The sequence below is a fragment of the Rhamphochromis sp. 'chilingali' genome (genome assembly GCF_963969265.1).
Source record: "Rhamphochromis sp. 'chilingali' genome assembly, chromosome: 9".
NCBI lineage: Eukaryota > Metazoa > Chordata > Actinopteri > Cichliformes > Cichlidae > Rhamphochromis > Rhamphochromis sp. 'chilingali'.
Genome location: NC_137936.1, coordinates 8,420,198 through 8,442,792, shown reverse-complemented (window position 1 = coordinate 8,442,792; position 22,595 = coordinate 8,420,198). Strand labels below are relative to the sequence as shown.

The following is a 22,595-nucleotide window of genomic DNA, read 5'->3' as shown; positions in this document are numbered from 1 at the left end:
CAACTCCGCGTTGACTGAACTAATTGTTATCAGCCTTTCTGAAACGGAATATTCCGAGTTGGACAGTTCGGGGTTACTCAACCGTGAGTGTCGTTTTTCACTCTGAGTTTTCCAAACCGGCTTCCTGAAACAGGGCCCTGAAAGAAGTTCTTGGGGGCAGAATAGTAGAGGTCAATACCAAGTTTGAAGGGGTGGTTTATACCAAGTCTGCATTTAACTTGTGTAGTAATGCAATTGTAAAGACGACTACAACAGTCATAGTAATTGATGGGTTATTTGTTAAAATTTGTTTTTCTAATGCCAGTTCATTATGCATGTTATGTTCACGTTTTACAAGCTTTACAGAGACGAAAATGTGTAACACTACCTCCCCCCTGGCTGCCCTCAAGTGGCTCTGTCCATTATCTCACTGTTTGAATCGGAGTGAAGGACATGAGGGAGCAGTAGTGATGTGCGATACCACTGATTTTCTTTCCGATCCGATACCAAGTAATGTGTCACAAAAAAAAAAAAAAAAAAAAATCTTATTTGTTGCCTATAAGTGGTTAAATCTTATTTTAAGTTTCAATTGTTCTGATTTGTTACCTGGAATAAGTGTAAAAGTCTTATTTTTAGCTTTATTTAAATCTAGATATTGTTCTTATTTCAAGAAATCTTAGTAAGAAAAAAAACCTACCCCACTGGCAGATAATTTCACTTGTTTTAAGCAAATCTTCACCAAAAATAAGTGTATTTATCTAGTATTAAGGAAGTGGGTTTTTGCAGTGCCTAAGACCCGAACTCTTCCACGACATGCATTTTTAATTTGTCTTTGATATTTGGGCATATTGGGGCCTGATGAACGTAAAAACAAAGAATTACCAGAATTTTTTTTAACCTTATTTTTGTTTTTAAGAAAAATAAGAGCCACATATGAGGATATTTGTTTAAAGTTTTGATAGAACAGTAGCAGTATAATGTCCTCGTAAGTGGATATCAGGCCCATGTAGAGCAAAATTGAGTATTTTGGTCTAAATAACCCAAAATGTGATGTCCACATATGTGGACGCCAGGTCCTAGGAGGTTAAATAGATATAGTTCATTTTGCAGAATTGAAATGGTTTCACTTGACATGGTAATTTTCTTTCTTTGGCATTGGTTACAAAGCTCCGAGGTGGACTCAAGGTGAGACTCAAAGTAGGTACTAAAATATCTTGTGACAATATGAGCTGAACAAGAAGAGCATGCAGAAAAAGGCAGTGAACTAACCAAATAAAGCAAAAGGGGCGATGAGGGAACAGACACAGACCATAGCTGGACTGGCCATCGGGCATACCGGGCATTTGCCAGTGGGCCGATGGTAATTTTTCGTTTTAAATGGGCCAATGTTTTGTTGTTGTTGTCTTTTTTTCGTAACCGTGTAAACAGTGAAAGGTGGCGGATTGGACAGATGCTGGCAGACGTGTAAAAATAACTCAATTGTTTGGTAGTGGCTATGGTGGAGCTTTCACAGATTCAGTAAAATTAGCAAGTGGTGGAGGCCAGCAGGTGGATGGGGGAAAGGGGTGGCGGAGGTGGAGAGACCCAAGGCGGCCGCCAGTCCGACTGTCAGGTGAAATGAGCTTCAGGTAAGAAGTTATGACCTGGGGCCCGTTCTTCGTACGTCGCTTACTACATCCAAGATCAAATGACACATCCAAGATCAAATCATCGCGCTAACCGTGAGCTCGCTAATCCGGTTCCCCGAACACACCTGCTGTTGACGATTAGTACAGCTGGACGCAGTAATGTGACATCACTGGGTGTCGTAAAAGGGGCCACGCATCGATAGTAGAAACATTGATCGGCAACCCTCTGATTGGTCGGCGAAAATGTCGACGGAGCGCGCTCGGCTCGGTATTTTTCGGCAGCAGAGCAAGAACTCTTGAGTGAGGGATTTCAGGAGTTTCAGAGTTTAATCAGAACGCAAGGGAACACTGCAAAGGCTGCAAAAGCAAGGAGCGAGGGCTGGCAGGAAGTTGCTGACAAATTAAACTCGTAAGTAATTTAATAATAACAATAATAATGGAGTGGATTGATATAGCGCTTTTCAAGGCACCCAAAGCGCTTTACAATGCCACTATTCAGTCACTCTCACATTCACACACTGGTGGAGGCAGCTACAGTTGTAGCCACAGCTGCCCTGGGGCAGACTGACAGAAGCCAGGCTGCCATATCGCGCCATCGGCCCCTCTGGCCAACACCAGTAGGCGGTAGGGTAGATTTATTATATTACACTATATTATCCAATATTATATTACATTATATTATAATATGTTATATTTTATCCTCTTTCACATTAGAGCCACAACAGGACCCACTAGAACATGGGAACAGGTAAAAGTGAAATATAAGAATATCCTACAGAATGGTAATATTTATCACTTATATTGCTTTTAGTCTCTTGGAAAGAGACCCTGGAATAATCTGTTTGTTTATAACAGCAACCAAGAAAAGGGCAGAGGAAAAAAAGACAGGTGGTGGTCCTGCACCCCCTCGTCAACAAGTTGGTTAAGTGAATAATACCCTCACGGGAAAATCGATATCTCTCTATGAGCACACTGTCGCGCTGAGCTAAAGGATCCTGTCTATCCCGCAATATACGCTGAATTCTGAGGACTCTCCTTATCAATCTTGCACCTTCCGCAATGGGTGGCTCGCGTATACGGACAGGACATGGCTGCGACAGGCTTCCCAAATCCACCTTCGCTTTTATAGCCGTGGTCTCTCATCTTGATTACACGAAGTAATTTACAATTGCTACTCTGAAATATGAATTAAATCTGTAATAATCACATACATGTAATAGAATGTTAATAGTACATTTCCCTTTTTTAGGAAATGACCTGTGTGAAATCAATAAATGGATCAGGTGCTGCATTGTCTTTAGTTACATTGATGTTATTTATTTATGGTGAAACAGTGGTGGAATATCGCTGTTGCTTTCGTATGATGACGCGGACATACCTGCGTGGCCGCGATCTAATCCTGTTTACATAAAGTAAACCTGCTCCCGAGCAGGTTTACGCTTACGGCTCTGTTGCTATGACAGCAAGTCCCGGATGAGCTTCGGGGAACCGACTGATCCAGGATCACGCGAAATCGTTAACAATCTAATCCGGCTAACCTACTTAGCGAGGTACGAAGAACGGGCCCCTGCAGTCTATCTGGGTCAAACCAAGTTTAGGTGTAGTTTATTTTCGTTGTGCTAACGTTGTGCTACAGTCAGTTACAATAACTCGTACTGTGTACTAGCTAGCATGACGGAGTTTCTATACAGTTGGGTGGGTGCTATGATGTTACTGGTGAACTTTATTTTATTCATATGGTTAGTTAGTAGAGTTGCCAACCGTGCCATAAAAAACGGAATCCTCTGGTATTCAGAGTTAATATTACGCGTTTCACATTGAGCTGAAAATAAACGCGATTTGTCCCGTACTTCAGCTACAATAAAAAAAGGCACAAAGCTGGAGTTATTCTGTGTCTTTACGCTGTCAGCTGCCTCTTCTTCTCTCATTCTCCCCCCTCCCTCTCCTGCTGTTACTTCAATCATGAAACTGATCAGTGATCAGCTGATCTGCGTTTCTGCCACAAGTCCCGTCTCTCTTGCTTGTTTATCTCCCGCTTTGCGCCAGAAAGAGGAAACTAGCGGAGGTCGCGTTAAACAGCAGAAGCGCCTTTAAACTTGATCAGCTGTTGTTAGAATTTATTTAATATTACTTTCTAGTATCAGCTGATGTTTGTTGGAGCTGTAAAAGCTGCTGGTCATGAGATCGGTTTGGTTATCTGGTGAGAGGGAAACATGAAGATGAAACCAGGAGATGTCCTTACTGAATCATCAGAGCTGAACAGGTGATGGAGAAACAGGTTTAGCTTTCAGGTGACATGAATGGGTTGAAGGAAAGCCATGAACTGTTTCTGAGAGACAACTTACACCAGGATCCTTTTCTATGTAGCTGACAGCTGGTAACTGTGCAGGGGCGGGTCTAGCAAAGTTTTGGCAGGGGGGCATGTAGGGCATTAACAGGGAAAGGGGGGCACAAAGAAATACTTTTCTTTCTTATTCTCATTTAAAATTTCTAGCTTTTAACAAATAATTATCCGAATCTTACAACCAAAGTTTTCATCTGATGTCAAATTTATAGAAATCCATTATTGTACATAGTAAGTTTTTTTCAGGGTCCCGACATAATTTCTTCAGATGCCAGTATTTTCCCACATTTTCTAGATACTGTACTAGTACTTTGTGTAAAATGCCATCAAAAAGTCAGTTAAATTTTTATTCTTTCTCACCTGTCTTTCTGTCTCCTTTCACTTTTAAAAGGTTGCCATGTTAGAAAAAATATTTTGCCCTGCCATGCTGTTTATTGATGTGGTAAATAAATAGTTTATGAAAATATCACTAAATCTGTCATTTATTATTTTTAATATTCAGTAATGGTCATGTCTCACCTCTAGTCTTTTCTGTCTTAATTTCAGGTTTCCACCATATGTTGTAGATAGTTCAGGAAGTTAACTCAACCATGCAGTCTTTGGGTTTCGGCTAAGTACTGTTTAGAATACCAGAATAGGGAGGATGGTGTAGGTTTAAGTTTATTAGATTGATACATATGTACCAACAAGACAGTGTACATCACTGTCACAACGACGTTTGTTTTCATTCAAAGGCTTTATGGTTTTTCCTATAATACCTGGTGGGCCGGTCTCTAGTCAAAATGCCCGGGCTGATTTTTTGTCCCAGTCCAGCCCTGACACAGACTAAATACACACCAGGGCGAGAAATAATAGAGACAGGAAAATGCACTCGTGAGAGTAAGAAAATATCTAACATCCAAAAACAACAGGAAGTAACTGTGAAATGAGTGGATCCCCGCAGATAACAGAAAGATGAAGTAAGAGGAAACAAATGGAAAGGTAGGACACTTTAGAACATGGGCAAAACAAAATTATTGCTCAGGGAGATTAATAGGTGTTAATTAGCTGTTGAGCTTAAAATCAGAGTTTTCTGTGTGATGGAGGTGGCCCTTTTTTCACCAATATATGCCGAACACGTGACTTAGTCAGGAGGAGAAGGGTATACTAAGGGTTTAAATTGTAATTTGGCACGTGGGAGATGAAGCAGGAGGGAGTTCTGCAAGATTTTCCCTGGCTCTGATCAGCTGACCTGTGCTGCTGCTGCTGCTTTGAGGTTTCCTGCTCTTTATGTATTTAGCCAACTAACTTCAACATATCAGCATATAAGATGTTACATAAGCTATATAGCTGATTTCCAACTCATGGACACTATAAAGTTAGTATGAAAAAGTGCCTTTGTGAGTAAATAAATTCTAAATCATCACTTTAAAGATACATTAATGTCTGCTACCCTTAATGTAACTGAACACTGACCATGAACATTGACCTAAAATGACACTGGCGTGTTCATGGTCAATGAAGTGTACTAAACTGCTTTGTATAGCATTTTCATGCAACCTTTGAACAACACGACATCCGTGTACTTCTGTTTGTTTCGCAAAACCCTTCACAAAAACATAATTTGGCAATACATCATGAATCGATCTGATATCTGGTTTAAAAGGTTTGAAATGACTTAGAATGTTATAAGTAGGATTTACGTTTACAGATTATTTTATTCCTCCTGCTGAGCAGTCCTTACCTTTGAAAATGATCTCACTTCTTCCTCTTCTGTCCTGTACCCATCTTATATCTTTCTCCTTCTGTCGGGGGCCACACAATAACATTTTTTCCACTTAGTGGGAACTACAGCAACTGTACATTTAGCTCACAGATACACTGTTTAACAAACTGCACACGAACACTTTGTTTGATGATATTTTGAGCTGTTTTAAAAGTTTCGTTTCAAATTATTACATGCCACTTTGCTCTTTGCATTTATATTTGCTCCTGTTCTGTTGTGGTAGCTAAATGCAAAGCGCAACTTTATTTACATCTGCATACAGTTACAGTGCTTACATTTAAACACTACAGGTTACTGCTGTATTGTCTAGTAAAGGATATGTAGAAATCGCCTTCGTTTGTCACCAGATTAGAAAACCCCCCCATCAGTTTCACTGATTGGACGGGTATTGTTGACGATAAAAAAGCCTGATCACTTTTATAATCTACGGATGTATACTTGCAATTTCAGCATTGTACAAGAGTATTAGCAAAAGCTTATAACCAAATATAAATACATCTTAAAAGCATCCTGATGACAAAACTATTCGGAAAAAGTGGTCTGGGGCTGATTTGCAGCTTCAGGACTTTATCAACTTGCTGTAATTGACGGAGCCATTAATTCTGCTCTCTACCAGAAAGTCCTGAAGGAGATTCAGTTCATGCAATGAGGTCTAAATTCAAATTGAGATGCTTTGGCGTGACCTTAAACACACCATTCTCGTTTAAAACAGTCATCCACAGCAATGTGCAAGACTCTGCGCCAGGTATCACTAATGGTTGATTACAGGGTGCTCTTTCACACAGAGTCAGGTAGGTTTGGATAGCTTTTTCCCCCTTAATAAATAAAACTTTAGTATTTAATCATGTTATTTTTTGTCTATTATTAAAAGTCGTTTGATGATCTGTAACATGTGTGGCAAATATGCAAAAAGAAAATCTTTATATGCCTTATCTCTGACTAGGGTTTTACATTTTTTACAAGCCAGCTAATGAAAGGCAGAATGTGTGTTCACAGTTGGCCCCCAACATTTACACTGCACTTAACCTAAACTCACTTCACCAGGGCTTAACTTGTTGCACTTGTAGTCAAACTGCTCCAACAAAAGGCTGTGTGCAGATCCTTGAAGATAAACTTTATCAATACAGCTTCTTTCCTTTTAAACATTATAAACATATAAGCATTATTTGCACTGCTGCTGTAACAGAGTGGAACATTACGAAACCTAGAAGAGGAACATATGTCGGCCTTATATCATCACTTGTGTCAAGTGGTTGAAACGTGTAAAAGACTTTGTGTAAAGGCTGATCTTGACAACTCATCTTTTATTTTTCAAACGGCTTGAATATTTCTCATGTCTGAGCTAACGGAGCAAATCTAGAGCGAAAAAAAAACTAGTGAGGCTTTTTAATTGCATTTCAAAGGTGCCACACCCGCCCCAGGTGATGATCTGACAAACTGCAGACAGTTCTCAGAAACACAGCACCTGGTTTACCTCAGGCTAAAGACCACGGGAAAAAAATCATGGATGTGTTTCAAAACCACTTTCTGCATTAGTGTAAGCTAACATAGGTACTCTTAAGTGTAGAGTTACTTAAGTTTTAGGGACATTGCTTTTTTCACTATATCTGCTTTATCTGCACATTAGACAATCACCAACACTTAAAAGCAAACTTAAACTCCCTTGCATTCGACCCAGTACGAAACATTGATCTTATTTGTTTTTATAACATTGTGACTGTTTGTTTTCATTGTGGTATAGCTGCATTTAATGTTGTTTTTGTATCAACTTTTTAAAAAAATAGTTTTCAATGTATTTATTCACTTTTCTGTATCTGATGTAGCTGTTTTAAAGTGCTTTAAACTTAGTATTGTATGGTATTAGCTTATTTTATAACGCTTCCATATAGAATTCCACATAATAAGGCATTCAGTATGGTCCTGTGGTACTTTTTACAATGCTTTTTCTATTGTAGATTACACAATTAGTATTCTTTTTGCTGCAGCTGTAATGAAGTAATTTCCCTTGCGGGATCAAGTATCTATTTATTTATCTATATCTCACACACACGTGTGGCTAATGGTACTGGTTGGAGTTTTGCTCTCTTCTTGGATCGCAGTCAGCCGTAAATAGCCAAAATCATTTCAGGAACTTCAGACATTTCAGGCCCTCCCACAAACTGGCTCACTGACGCCCCCCCCCCCCCCCCCTTTTCCACCCACCCACTCACTACCCAGCTTCTTCTCAGAAAGAGCGACACCCTGAGCTGGGAAAGCTGTTTGATAACCAGCGTTCAGACACTGGTCGGAGGCAGGCAGGAGCCGCTGTCACGTGCCAGAACCAGTTGAATAATGAAGAGTCGTTGTTGTGTAAGCCAGTCTCTCCGCCTTACCTAACAATTAGCTAGTTTTGGTGATATAACTGAAACTTCAGTTACCTCCGCAGGTACAGATTAGCGTCCTCTACTCGGTAAAAGCGTCACGCCCATAAAACGGAAGCATGTCAACCGAAAAAGGTAAGACTATTGCCATTTTTTTTACTCCCGTTCTGATAAATCGATATCTCAATTCTTAACGGTACTGTAAGTTTTTCGATTTTAAAAGATATATTAACACAGACACGTGAACAACGTATATGTGGCAGAACAGTTCTATAAACGGTGCATATTTGTATTACTTGTGTATTAAACTACGCTATAATGCGTTAGTGTGCTGGTGTCATATGCACAATTTTAATTCTCAACGTTATGTTAACTTTATGTGCATAAGGCAGTTGAATAAAAGGTGGAATATTTTCCTGAAATATTAACACGTGCAGTATTAAAGTATAAAAGTGAAAGTACTTATTTCGAGTAGAGTGCTTTAGGTTTAAGTAAACTGCTTACTTTTATTGGGAAGTCCCTGTTAAAACTTTTTAATAATTTGAATAATTCAGGTAGTTCTTTTGACACTTAGGCGACACTTTATTAAGATTATTGTGGGGCGTTACAGCGCATCCCACTCAGAGATGCTCTTCTGCATGCCTTAGTTAGTTGTAAACAAGTGGTTGTTTGAGTTAGTGTCCACTTTGAGCAGTCTGGTCATTCTCATCTAACCTCTGACATTAACAAGAGATTTTCTCTCAGAGAACTGCTGCTCACCAGATGTGTTCTATTTTCCTGCGCCTTGTCTGTGAACCCCACAGTTGGCTGTATGAGAAAATCCCAGCAGATCTGCAGTTTTTAAGATACTCAAATCAGCCCATCTGGAATCAGCAACCATGCCATGTTCACCTTTCTTCCCCATTCAAATGTTCTTCATCATCTTGACCATGTCTACATGCCCTAATGCACTGAGGTGCTGCCCTATAATTGGCTCATTAGATATCTGCATTAATAAGCAGTTGACCAGGTGTTCTTACCAAAGTGGCTGATGAGTGCAGATATCAGCTGACTCATTATAGGCAAGAAACTGTGACTTAGCACTAAAAACTATTCAATTTATTGACTTTACTGTGCAGTAAGTATACACAATATAATGCTTTCTATAATTTGCAGATTTTTGGAGATCAATAAAGTATTTCTGATCTATCTGATTTTTCTTTAGTTATATTTATTATTTTTCTAACACAAAATGCTGAAAGTGAAAACAACGTTTCTGTAAGGATAATGCATGAATAATGCATATTAGTCATTACCTCAATTTTCTGATATTCTTAAAACCAGCTGAATAATTTACTTGATATTAAACATCGACTCAGAGTTTCTGAGATGCATCATTTTACTGGAGCAGGAAATGACAATAAAACTAGAATGGAGACATCATTAAGTAACATTACATATGACATCCTCCCCAGTTCCTGACACCCCAGTGGAAGTCATTGTGGACCTTTTAACTAAAGCCCAGGACATAGCTGCATCCTGTGGGAATGTTCCAGAAGAGTTGACAAGCCACTTGCAGAAGGCTCTGGACATCGCCAGTGGCCTGGATGACTACCTGGAGAAAATGACCACACAGGAAAGTGAACAGCTTGCAGAACTTTTTAAGTAAGTCCTCACTTATAATCATAAAGCACAGCAAGCATTTGCTGTGTGAAATAAGCATTAACATATTCGATTACACTCCATTGTAGAAAGACTTTTTCTCATGACTGGGATCAAGTGCACAAGGAGGGCAAGACTATGTTCAAGCTTCCCAAGGAATGTATCACTGGACACGTTGAAGGTGGGACTTTCATACATGTGCTGCTTACACTATACCATTTTCTTTTTTACTGGTTTAGTCATAATGTGATAACATGATCTGTGATCTGTTTTTGGCAGGTCAAACGCTGAAGATGCTGATCCACATGAGTCAAGCAAAAAGGGTCCTAGAGATCGGGATGTTCACTGGCTATGGAGCTCTGTCGATGGCTGAAGCCCTACCAGAGGACGGGTGCTTAGTGGCCTGCGAGTTGGAGCCATACCTTAAAGAGTTTGCTCAGCCCATTTTTGATAAGTCTCCACATGGTAAAAAGATTAACGTCAAGACTGGAAATGCCATGGAGACACTAAAGGTGAATAAAAATCGATCAACTTTGGATCCTTTTGAAGGTCCAATGAACTGTTTTGCAAACTAAAAATACATTTAGGTAACACTTAGCCTTCACTGCGTGTCACATGCGTTCCATAATCAGAACAGTCCAAGGCTAACGCTGACCCTTTTTGTCAATAAGTGAACAAACTGTGGGTCATGGGGTCAGTTTTGTAATAACGTTGTCTCTGTTCCAGGAATTAGCCACCGCCGGTGAACAGTTCGACATGGTTTTCATCGATGCAGACAAAAACAACTACATCAACTACTACAAATTTATCATGGACAACAACATGCTCAGATTGCGAGGGGTCATATGTATCGATAACTCGCTGTTCAAAGCCAGGGTTTATCTTAATGAAACCACAGATAGCAATGGACTGGCCCTTCGCGAGTTCAACCAGTTTGTGTCTAATGACCCCCGAGTAGAGCAGGTGAGTTTCAGATGTTTTCGTGTTGCAGTCAGTTGTTTGTTGGTTAACCTTTATTCTAATAATGCCTCCTTGTTTGAAAGGTCATAGTCCCTTTAAGAGACGGCCTCACTCTTATCCGTCGGGTACCTCCGGCTGCTGAGTGCTTTCGGCATCAGGTACTGTTAACCTCCCTCAGTCACAGCTGATATACGTGCCTTCACTATTCACAGTATCAGCAATACTATAACATTAAATGCTAGATATAAACACCTCACAACTCAGGGATAAGCGGGATCCAAGTTTATCTCACCTACCAAGTAGTGATTTAATTCTTTTCATGACCCCATCAAAAGAAAGAGTTTACCATATAAACAATTCATCTCCCTCATCATGACACAAATGAATGAATGAAATGAAATGTTTGGGGCACTTATTCAGTGTGGTTAATTTTACTTACAGATGATCTAAAAGGTCTGTGTTGAGGTTTTTTCATACGGTGAAAAGTTAAATCCTATTTTAAAATATACCTGTTAGCACTTGTTAGCAGGAGCTTTTCTATGTTGATTTGTATCTGCTTACTTGTACTCCTTCTTTCACTGTGCCATTATTGATTCTATCTGTGGCTTCCCTGCAAAATCCTATTGATTTATGGATTACCACTTTGTAGTTCTGACTACGTTTTATTTACAGCATGTAATGATTGATGTGACGAGTTTCTCCAGGCATCATCATACTTACTGATTACATCTGCCTGTTTATTCTCGTTCATTAGTGTAAAATTACAGATGATGAGGTTTTCCGTGGGGTCACAGGGCGTTTCATCCTGGATCGAATGCGTCTTGACGGTAAGGTGGCCTATGTGACAGGCGCTGGACAAGGCATAGGCCGAGCATTCGCTCACGCTCTGGGTGAAGCTGGTGCAAAGGTGGCTGTGGTAGACCTGGATGGAGCAAAAGCTGAGACAGTCGTTGAGGAGCTCTTCCTTAAAGGTAACAAAAAACATACAAGGACTGACTTGAATGCCCTTTTTTTCACAGCCCATCCTAGTTTAGAGAATGGATTCCCAAAGTGGTCTGCAGCCTCCTGGTGGGCTATTAAGGTACTGCAGGTTGGCCCTGTGAAGTAGTGGTGTGCGGATCGATATTGACATACCGATTCCTCCGATACCAGTTATTTATGTTCTAGAATTGATTCTCAAATTAAAATATCAATATTTTAGTAATTTGGGGTAAATATGTAGTTTACCATTAACAGGAACACAGCGGAACTACTTCCTCTTCCACCTTTCATAGTCATGTGCGAAATATGGCTGTATGAATGTGTCGCAGCCCCTTGACGTGCACACTCACAACAATGGCTGAGCGTAACTGGAGTCATGTGTGGACGTATTTTACCTCCACAAACAGCCGAGACGCGGTTTGCGATAACTGTGGCAGACAGTGAGGTGTTGTGGCAACATCACTAACCTCGTCAAACACCTCAGAGTAAATCATGTCACAGAATATGATGAGCTTATGTTGAGGCAAATTGAAGGGGAGGAGAGGTGCTGCTAGGGCGAGACAGACGTCTCTCACGAAGTCCTTTAGTGCTGCAGGCAGGCAACGTGTTCAAATAGCGCACAACTTCAGGTTTTTTATTTCTATATGATAATTCTGCATTTTTAAGCAATAAGAACAAGTAGTCTGATGTTCTGTAATCATTATGAAGCTATGGTTGTTATATAGGCTAGGACTGAATGGTCAGTGTTCATACTGTAAGGATCATGGCATATGTCTGTATGTCTCCTTCTTAACTGGTGAGCCAATCAATGTGAGACTTTACACGAACATTGTTACATAGACAGTGATTATTAACATGTTTTTTTTTTTGTTTTTTTTTTGTTTTTTTAAATGACATCAGAAACAGCAGTATGCGACATTACGTGATGGCAGAGCTTCAGTTCATCCTTTGTCATTTTTTTTTTTTTTTTTTTTTTAATAAATAGGACAGGGGGAATGAATGAGAGAAAGAGGGGGAGAGAAAGAAAGAAAACCAAAGGGGAGAAGAGACGGTGAGAAGGGGGGGGAAGAGAGAGAAAAAAAAAAAGAACTCCTGGGTCACCTGTATGGAGAAAAAAAACAAACAAACAAAAAAAACAAACAGAGGAGACAGCAAACAACAAAGAGCAACATAATAATAGAGAAAACAAAGCACCATCACAATAAACTAGCTAGTCATAGATATCAATATTTACTAAATAATAAACGATATTGTGCAGCACGCAAGATAGACAGCGCACAGTGTGCTTTGAGGCAGCAGCCAAGAAAGCTTTAGTCCGCGTCTGTGAATACCCATGTGTGCATACCTGTGTGGATCAGCATGCTTGCATTCCAAAGGTTTCTCCATGTAATGATCTGCTAGGGAGTGTGGGGGGGCCACAGCCCCGTCCTCCAGGGTGTGAAGCAGGTATGGAGGAGATCAAAACTCCAGACATCCAGAGGCCCCCAGAACACAAGAGACCAAGGAAGACCAACAGAGGGGCAGCCGCGCCACTGTTCCAGTAAGAGCTGAGGAGAGTCCCAGATGAGGGCTCGCCCAGCAGCCGCGGAGCAGAAGTCAGGGGGAGTTGCAGTGACGCGCCCGTGAGCTCCGCCGGCCCCCAGCTGCGCCTGAGTGACCGAGCCCCAGGCCGAGAGGCCGGGGGCACCCCACCTCCAAAGGGGCCCGAGCGAGCCCCAGGCCCCAGGCCCCGACAAGCGGCCGCCAAGGAGTGAGCCGGTGTGTACCCGGACGCCCACCCCCAGACACAAAGAACCACCAACACACCGACACCTGAGGGAGTCCGCCACCGGCAGGGGAAGTGGTGGTGGGTGGAGATAGGCCTCCAAACCTTGGAGGGCCTGAGGTGTCCCCAGAGAGGTGGCGTCTGATACCCAACCTGACATATAGACACAGACATACAGGCACACACAGACACAAACATCCATTCCCACCCTCATGCTCTCATATGCACTCACTCCACACTCAACCAACGTGGAGACAGACATAAAGAGACGCTGTACACACGATCACACTCCCCAAGCGTACTCTACAAACCGGGTCTAGGTACCCTTGCCCCTGGAGGGGGGAATTGCACCCAGACCCAGGTGGTGTTACCCTTTTCCCTGCGGTGGGGAGAGGCAGACCACCCCGACTCCGCAGCAGCAGGGAGGCCCCACACCCCAGACCGCAGTCGGACGGCCAACTCCTCCTACTAGCCCTCCCGCTCCAGCAGGCCGCAGAGAATGGGGGTGGGAGAAGACTCCAAACCTCCCTCCACCCGCTCATTGTAGTGTTGATGCATATGTGTTCTAAGGTGCAATTAAAACCCAGGAGGGCATGGAGCTACCTGCCAAGGAGCAGCAGGTAAGCGCATAGTCCCTCCTGCTAGCCCTCAATGACTAAGTGTATTTAAAATTGAGAGGTGGGCAACGACGTCAGGGGTGAGGTATACACCCTGATGGTGATTTGGACTCCGTGATTGTGCCCACCCCCAAGATCCTATATGTATGTGTAATGAGAGTGTGAATAATGTGAATGTCTAAGTTGTGGGATAAAATTGAGGCAGAGGCAGCCAGAAGGGGACGGGGGGGGGGGGGGGGTAGCCTCCTCTGCACCCTGGTGACATACCCCCACTCCAAGGCCCTGCATGTGTGGGTGGTTGTGGAGGAGCGGGAAGAGGGAGGCAGCTGGAGATGGGGAGGGAAGGAAGGGAGGGGCAGGTAACCCCTCCCTGGGGCCAGCTCCCCCGCTGACCCCAGTAGGCACCCCCACCCTCCGCGACCCGCCAGGTCATGTACAGGTTTCTGAAAATACTTTTATTACAAATCTAAATTCTTTGAATTTCTGTATATATTGTATATATATATATATATATATATATATATATATATATATATATATATATATATATATATTTTGTATACATTAAGTTAATTTCATCATCTCCCCCCCGCACTTGTGATTTTACATTCTCCATTTGTGTTTGTTTCATTGAATGGACGTCACTCACGTAACTTCAAGGTCAACAAAATTTATATCTGGGACAGAATTTAGGGATAGAGTCGCCACTAAATATGGAATGAAGTCCACTTACTAGGATGGCTTTAATCCACAACTCCTAAAACAGTGTGGTTCAGTTTTATTCTGTAATCAGTAATTAAGGAAAAAAAGTTACTGGTTACTTTCCTTTCTTTACTCACTTGATTGTTGTTATGGTTGTTGTTCTTAAGTTGTTCCTTTCCTTAAAACTTTCCTTAAAGTTAATAAGAAGAACTACATTACAACCCTGATTTAACATAACTTGCTCCTTTTTTTCGGACTGTTCACCCTGCTGTGACTCAATTGTTAAAGAAGTCCAAAGGAATGTGATGCTGAACAGCCTGGAGTCTCCCTGCTTTTGTTCGCTGCAATAGCCGAAATACTGCAGATGTCTTAAGATTGCTTGCGGTGCAGAGCAATAAGTTCAAAGACATCGATGACAGCCAGAAATTAAAATGAAAACCTGTAAGAGTCACAACAATATGTTGGCCTCAAAGTGGTGAAGCTGGCCTTAAACTGGAAAATCTGCTATGACAGCATCACTGTTGAATAGCACGCTTCAAACCGGGCTTTATTTGTGAGAAAACAAGCATGCCCTGCGTTTATTCATTCAAAATGAGTTTCACATTGTGAATTTTGTCATTAGTTTGTGTCTTGACCAGCAGATGGCAGCATACTAAAGGATAAAATGTTTGATCAAACGTGATCTCACTATATCCACATTACTTAGGGCATTACTTTTTGTGTCAAAGAATCTAAAATGCCGAATTTTCTCACAGTACACCCCTGTGTTACTTTCAAACAGGTATCAATGCCATTTCGATAACAGCTGACATCAGCAAGTCAGATGACGTCCAGAGGATGATCGACGCCATCGTTTCCAAATGGGGAGTGATCCACATTGGTTGTAACAATGCTGGCATCAACATGAACTCAGCCAGCGAAGACACCAGTCTAGAGGAGTGGGACAAAACCTTTAATGTGAACCTCAGGGGGACCTTCATGTGCTGTCAGGTGTGTGTCACCTCCCATCCTGTGCGAGGGTAGTGCAATAGCAGTAAATATTATCAAGTATTTTTCCAAGTGATTTGGTCCTAATTAGTTTTGTAAGAGATTCACTCACATACACCTCTGCTTTGATAAACACTGGGTAGGAAGACGTTTTGTAGCATACAAACGGGTTTTATGTTTACCAGAACTGCCAGAAAATGTACTTAACCACTGTAGCTTTCGCTCATCTCACTGCACTAATTTTATAGAGTTGGTTTATTTCCATTACAAATTAAAAACTAATCTATAAACAGAGACAAATTCAAAATGAATCGTGCACTTATTGATCAGTCAGATTCACTAATAGGAAAGTGTTTGAATGAACATGTTTACTGAAGCAAATCTAAAACAGAGCTGCCTCTATAGCAGCTGAAGACTTGACATACATAAATCACATTATCTGTCCTTTTGTGACGGGTCATGTTTTCTTGCTGTTTTCGAAGCTTAAGAAGGAAAAAATCCTGATTCTGCACACACAACGAGTACAGTTCATGCAAACACCCCATAGCTGAAATGTTATTTTCTGTTAAAATGAAAAATGCATCCATCAGTTTAATATATTTACAAATTATTCCCAGTTAAATATGAGTAAAAAAGAGCCAAACAGATTCTCGGTGACGTATTCCTTCAGCACTCTATTTCTGTCCAAACTAGTTAAGACTGTGACCTAATTAATGGTCCAACCAGCTTGAGCTCCTTTGTAGAAACTAAATTTAGTCCTAAATTATCGAGCTGCTGCGAGACATCTATATGTACAACCTACAACCCCCCCCCACGCCCACCCTTTTTTTTGTGCCGCTTTCAAATCCACACCAAACGTTTTCCCGTCTCCGACGATAAACTGCATGTTTTTGTGTTGATCTGTGCTCAGCTTTGGGCATGGCATATCAGGGCCTTAATAATAAGGTGTTTAACGTGTCTCTCGCCCCTCCGAATCCTTGCCTTAGGCAGCAGGTCGAGTGATGTTGAAGCAAGGGTACGGCAAGATTATCAACACAGCTTCCATGGCCAGTCTAATAGGTGAGTGATGATTCTATTTCCCCACTTTCTCTCTGGAGCCCCTCCATGTCTGCTTTTAATCTCTCCATTTGGCGTGGAGAGTTGGGCAGAGTGAAGGAGGGGGAGGAAGGGAGAGTTAAATACATTTGTGCTGTACAGCTATGTGGGTGAGTGCACATCGCATTAGATTTTCATCTTCAAACAAAGTCATTTTTTTAGCAGTTTTCTTCGTTTATGAGAAACTTAAGGTGAGCCTTCACTTTTAAAACAGGATTAGGCAACTTTTAGCCCAGTTAAACAGTTCTATAGAGATGCATCCACCCCTGCATACAGTAGCAGTGTTGTGATTGCATCTCGCCGAGGCATTTTTGCATCATAATAAACATCCCCTCTCCGCGGAGCTGTCTGGAGGATGTGGAAGGCAACCTGAGGTCCAACTTGGGAGGGGAGGGTTCCTGTGCCGCGGCAAAACCCCAGCCTGTGCCAACGGCCTTGTTTGAACAGCGGAAGACACTTTTAGAGTTTAGTGGGAGCCTAGTAAAAGCCTTGTAATTCGCTGCACCGGTGTAATGTTCCTCCTCCAACAGGTTTCTCCAGAGGAACTGCAACACTTCATCAGCAGTATAGTCAAATCGCCAGTAAAGCGCCGTGCCATATGGACCCCAGTCCCGACTGCAGGGGCAATCTGTAAAACAGGAACATGCTGGTAAATAGAGGCCGGCATAAAGAAAATGATCAATTACTCGCATTACGCTCAGTCCTTCAGGAATTTACTTTATTGGTCTGGACATCTGTTATAATATTGTCATAATGTGTAATCAGATGGGACCTGTTCTAGCCAAGTGGACGACCAAAAAGCAGCCGTAAATGTCCAATTAAAATGCACAATGACAGCTTTTTGTCCATCTGCTGAATGGAATGTGCTCGTGGGCCTGCAAACACCCCCTCGACACACACACACAGACACTCTCTGAACATCAACAACTATTTTTTTCTGAATGACGGCCAGCAGCTCAAAGACACCCGGACAGGAAATATCTATCTTGATTTTTTTTTTTTCTTTTCTTTTTTGGTTTTGACCTTACTTGAGGGATTTGTGACTCTCGCACTCATACCTGCAGATCTGCCCTGCATAGAAATGGACATAACAACAGCAGCTGGGAAAAGAGTACATCATTTGAACTCCTTATCTGCTCAGAAGAATTCAAAATTTAAAAGGCGTGCCTGATAAAGAGCATGTTTTCTCCCACTTGCAACGGGCAATAAGTAGGGTGAATGTTAAAGAGGGCTTTGGAAAATGCTCTCCTTCTACTTCTTTTTCGCTTCTCTGGGGATTACTGCTCTTTAAGACGGCGAAAAACATCAATGCAGGTTTATTTAAAGGATGAAGGCATTTTCTGAATGGTATTTTGCGGCCGTATCATCAGGTCTTGAGCAAGGATTAGTGCTGTTAGGCATTTTGAGCTGTGTTTCCTGTCCTGATAAGTCGGATTTCACCGTCAATCTGCGTGTAAGCCCTGGGCTCGGCTCATCCTCGCCTGCTCCTCTGAGGTCCCAGCCTACCCTTATCCAGCCCAGCCCAACCCAACCTTACCTTCCTCTGCAATCTCGTCGCTGAACCCTGCTCATGGCTACCATCCTCCTGTCCCACCCTTTACTTGTTATTTCTTCAACACATCCCAGCTTTTACCCCTACACTGCAAATTTTATTCCTCTTTGTCTTCTTTTTTCCAACATCCCTAAATTGCATGCAGGATGCTCCAGCCCTTTTCTCCTCAGGACCACTCTCTGCCTCTCCGCAGCTGGCTGGTATTTATCATCCCCGGTCTCACACTGAAGCCATTTGGCAGTCAGATCGGCGGGTGATGAGGTTAACTACTAAAGTTGTATGTAACTTGGAGCCTTCCTTGTGATGATTAATCAACCAGGAGAAAATGAGCCCCTGTCCCGGCATCCCATGCAGTGTGCAGCATCTGTGATGGTCAAGGCAAACAAATGGCTCCCTCCCTTTGTTGCTGAGGACAGAGCATAACTGGACATTATAAGCAATTAATTTTACCTAGCATCATCCACAGAGTCCCCAGCAGCTAATGGAAGAGCTTTTATGTAGTGTGCACAAGAAACCACAGGAACTGGAATGTGCACCGTAGAAGCTATTGGCCCGCTGTAAGAAGGAAACTCTTCAGTTAAGGCAAATGATAAAACAACAAGAGGCTTTAATAAGAATGTGAAAAGTGCATACCACTATTAATGATGCTGTAATTGTTGCCTTCTTAAATGGCACGTGCCACTTCCCGAAATGGACAGCAGTGACTTTTTTCAGTAACTCATTTTCTTTCCACCCTTCACTGTCCAGTCCCCCATCCTCAGAAGCAGCTTTCATACAACACATCCAAGGCCGGTGTGGTCAAACTGACTCAGACTCTGGGCACTGAATGGGCCGACAGAGGAGTGCGCGTCAACTGCATCTCGCCGTAAGTACTGCCTATTTTTGGCCTTCCTCGTCTTCCTCCAAAACACAGCGGCCCACCTTTTGATTATAGCAAGCTGCGAAAGGAGGCAGTGATTAGCGCCGTTTTGCTTTCATATGAAGAGCTCCCGTTTGAGGGGGATGCACTAATTTAAGTCCTCAAACAATGCATCAATGCTTAATTAGATGACGTCTTGAGGGATGAATCAACCAAACACTTGCTCTAATTGTTCTGTTCAATTAGGGAATCAAATTTGCAACCTCACTCCAAGTGTCGGCGCAACAATAGCGCCCTTGTTTGTATCTATTTGTCTGTGAAGCTGAGTAGTAGGAAGAAAAAGGAGGAGAACACAGGAAGGGGGCTGTTTGAATGTGTGTCGGGAGGGGAGGTAGGGGTGGTGGTTGAGGGGGCGGGGGGTGTTAAGTGAAGCATCTCTTAGCCCCAGCCATCCCTGAGCAAATCCGTCCGGTGGCACCGGGCGAGCCGGGCCCAGTCACAGCCCCAGAACAAAGCCCTCACACACGCGCCACGCTCAGCTTTATTTATCGGCAGCTTGTTTGCTAATTTTAATTTGCAAAGAAGCAATTCGCTTCCCCCCCCCACCCTCGCTAACCGGGTGTCTCAATGGGCCGCTGATTTCTTTGAAGTGACAGTCGGTAAATATGCATAAAAAAGGGACACAATTAGCGCTCACGAGGTTGACTGGAGCCTGATTCCATTGGCAACTTTAGCCGCAGCAGTGATAAGCTGCATTATCTAGAAAATTGGCTGAGGGAAAACAGTACCTCTGATTGCCAGGAAAGGTTCCAGATAACAGGGCAGCTGAAGAGAAATATAATTGAGGTGGAATATGTTAACCAAGGTGTCACACGCTCCTTGGAAGTGCTAATTTAGCCAAATGTTGGAATTCCATATCAAGGCACCAGGATACATCGAACAATGATTCAGGCCTCATGGCTTTTAGTCACTGTCACAGCGATTGTGGGGAAAGTCAGAAGTCGTCTCGTATTAGGCGCAGGCGGGCATGTTGACATATTTATTCAAATGTAAGCTCTGTGATATTTGACTGTAGAGGAGTGGAGAGAATGGCATTTGTTGTGACACGGCGCTATTAGATGCCAGTGTGCAACCAGCAAACTAAAAGCAGCGGTTTTCTGATAAACTTCGCCTAAATACTGTCTCGGCATCAAAGTAGCACATTTCAATGGGGAAATATAATAAGTATTTAACCAAAGGCTATGTGCAAATTATACCACACGTCCCCTCGTACCCATGGGCTCTTCCAGAGATGTGCCAGTCATTAAAGTGCCACCCGTCCCACAGTAAATATCATCAGAGATGCCATGCCATGCCCTTTCTGCAAAGGATAATTGGGTTTATTTTTGTCACCCAAGTGGTGGCTCTGAAACAACGCTGTCACTCCTGGCTCTGAACTGTGATGTCTTCTGATTTCATTGTGTGTGTCTGTGTGTGTGTGCTTTTCCCTCCTCTTTCGCTCTCTCACTTTGTCTGCTTCTCTTTTCAGGGGGATTGTTGACACCCCTCTCATCCACTCGGAGAGTCTGAGGCCTCTGGTGCAGCGCTGGCTGTCAGATATTCCTGCTGGTAGACTGGCTCAAGTGACAGACCTGCAAGCTGCAGTGGTCTACTTGGCATCTGATGCCTCTGACTACATGACAGGGCATAACTTAGTCATAGAAGGTGGGCAAAGTCTGTGGTAGAAGGGTTAGATGAAGAGATGAAAACTTTCCTCCCCCCTCTTCTTCATTCTCCAGGGATTAAAAATAGGTGGCATTCATATTATGTCCCTTTGAGACTTGAACAGTAATATCAGTTTAAATGAAACTGCAGTTTCTGGACAGGTGAGATCAGTTTTGGGAGTTTGGGGTTTTTTTTCTCTGTGCAGACTGTAGGCTTAGTTCAATGTCCGGTGTGGTACAACAGCAGAAAATGTTTTACTGAAAGGAAAATAAAGCAACAATGTTAAATACAGGAAAGAGTTATAAACATTTTTTTTATTACCAATTCTTTTAGCAGGAAAGTACCAAGCGTTACTTTCAATTGAGACCAAATTATCACAGTTTCTTTTTTGTTACAGTGTTTTATTCCCTGGATGCTGCTTAAACATACTGATGACTGTGACTGTAACACTTTATTGTATCTGCTCCAACACAAACACAGATAAATGCTGTCAAAAATACAAATGGGTAATAAAAAGTAAAAAGGTTTTGTATTGTAATGAACTGGGGGAAGTTATCCTTGCATGTTAAAGTGAAAGACTGTGTGTGACTGTTTTTTTTCCCTCTCATTAGCTGCTGTTGAGTGCTGTGTACAACAATTAGTCCCAATATTAAAACCACTGACATGTGAAATGAATAATATTGATCATGTGTTTGCCGGCATCCTGGTGTGCCTGAACGCGGCTGGCTCTTCCCCATAGATGTGCCACAACGCAAAAATTGTTCAGGGACAAGAATGTGACAAAAACTCCTAAGGCGCTGACCTGACCTATTTGTCTATTAGGCAAATAGGAACAAGCTTGATCCACAGAGGCTGCTACCTTAAAGACCCAAAGGATCAGCTGCCACCACCCTGGCACCCAAAGCCACATGCCCTGGTGCGCTGTTTGGTATGACAAAGAAGACCTGCATAACAGGTAGTTTTGATGTTTTTGCCGACAGCACCAGTAAACTGATATATTTTGTGAATTCTTAAAAACTCCAGAAATTTGCTCCTACACAATGTTTGCTTCATCGGTGACCAGTCACACCAGTGTGGGAGTGTTCTTGCACGTCTTGCACCTCGCTCTATTTCGCCTAGGACTCGTGCACCCAGCATGATGGACCGAGCAGTCACCAGTCCGCTTCTCTCTACCTCTTTCTTGCCAAATGGTCCCCAGAAGTGGTACTTGTGAGAACCATCTTAATTGCTCCATTAACTGTTTGTGTGCTGAAAAACAATACTTAAAGGAGAGGTTAGCAGAGGAGGTGACCCTGGTTGCCGCAATTACATGAAAAGTAGTGGCCAATTAGCGCTCTCTGCAATGTGACACTGTTGCTGTTTGTGTGAGCAACTTCAAGTTCTCACTGTTAGTGACCAATCTCTGATTTCCATAATTGTGAGATTGGTCATTAATCGGAATGGCTCGTGAGAGGATCCCATTAAGATATGGAGTGAGATCTGATCATCTCCTCTCTCTTCTGTATTTATCTCCAGCTGCATTGGCACATTGGAAATTATTGGGATTCTTATCCTCGTATTTTCTGGTGAAATATCAAACTTTGGCTCAGCATCTGGAGGTGAGACTTTGTAGAATTTGTTCACGAGTTTGTCCTTTGTAGGACTGTTTCACTGTTT

The 22,595-nt window shown here is 42.4% G+C and overlaps 1 protein-coding gene across 2 annotated transcripts; it reads left to right on the top strand.

Annotated features, from left to right (window-relative positions):
* Positions 1 to 7,945: 7,945 nt before the first annotated feature.
* On the top strand, positions 7,946 to 21,737 carry LOC308402305 (uncharacterized protein). Of its 2 annotated transcripts, XM_080891039.1 has the most exons (12): positions 7,983 to 8,065; positions 8,142 to 8,211; positions 9,531 to 9,720; positions 9,807 to 9,898; positions 9,997 to 10,229; positions 10,444 to 10,680; positions 10,761 to 10,835; positions 11,432 to 11,648; positions 15,524 to 15,732; positions 16,716 to 16,788; positions 19,124 to 19,241; positions 20,764 to 21,737. In XM_080891039.1, the coding sequence occupies exons 2-12, from the start codon at positions 8,196 to 8,198 to the stop codon at positions 20,957 to 20,959; spliced, it is 1,656 nt and encodes a 551-aa protein (XP_080747165.1). In that variant the 5' UTR covers positions 7,983 to 8,065; positions 8,142 to 8,195; the 3' UTR covers positions 20,960 to 21,737. The 2 variants fall into 2 exon arrangements, with proteins under 2 accessions (XP_080747164.1, XP_080747165.1); XM_080891038.1 differs by having other exon boundaries at positions 7,946 to 8,211; positions 20,764 to 21,735.
* The last annotated feature ends 858 nt before the right edge of the window (positions 21,738 to 22,595 follow it).

What these genes read in the sequence shown, in the direction of transcription:
- LOC308402305 (XM_080891039.1), top strand. An exon ending in GGACCTTCATGTGCTGTCAG is followed by an intron (nt 15,733 to 16,715) that starts GTGTGTGTCACC and finishes TCCTTGCCTTAG; the next exon opens with GCAGCAGGTCGAGTGATGTT. An exon ending in CGCGTCAACTGCATCTCGCC is followed by an intron (nt 19,242 to 20,763) that starts GTAAGTACTGCC and finishes TTCTCTTTTCAG; the next exon opens with GGGGATTGTTGACACCCCTC.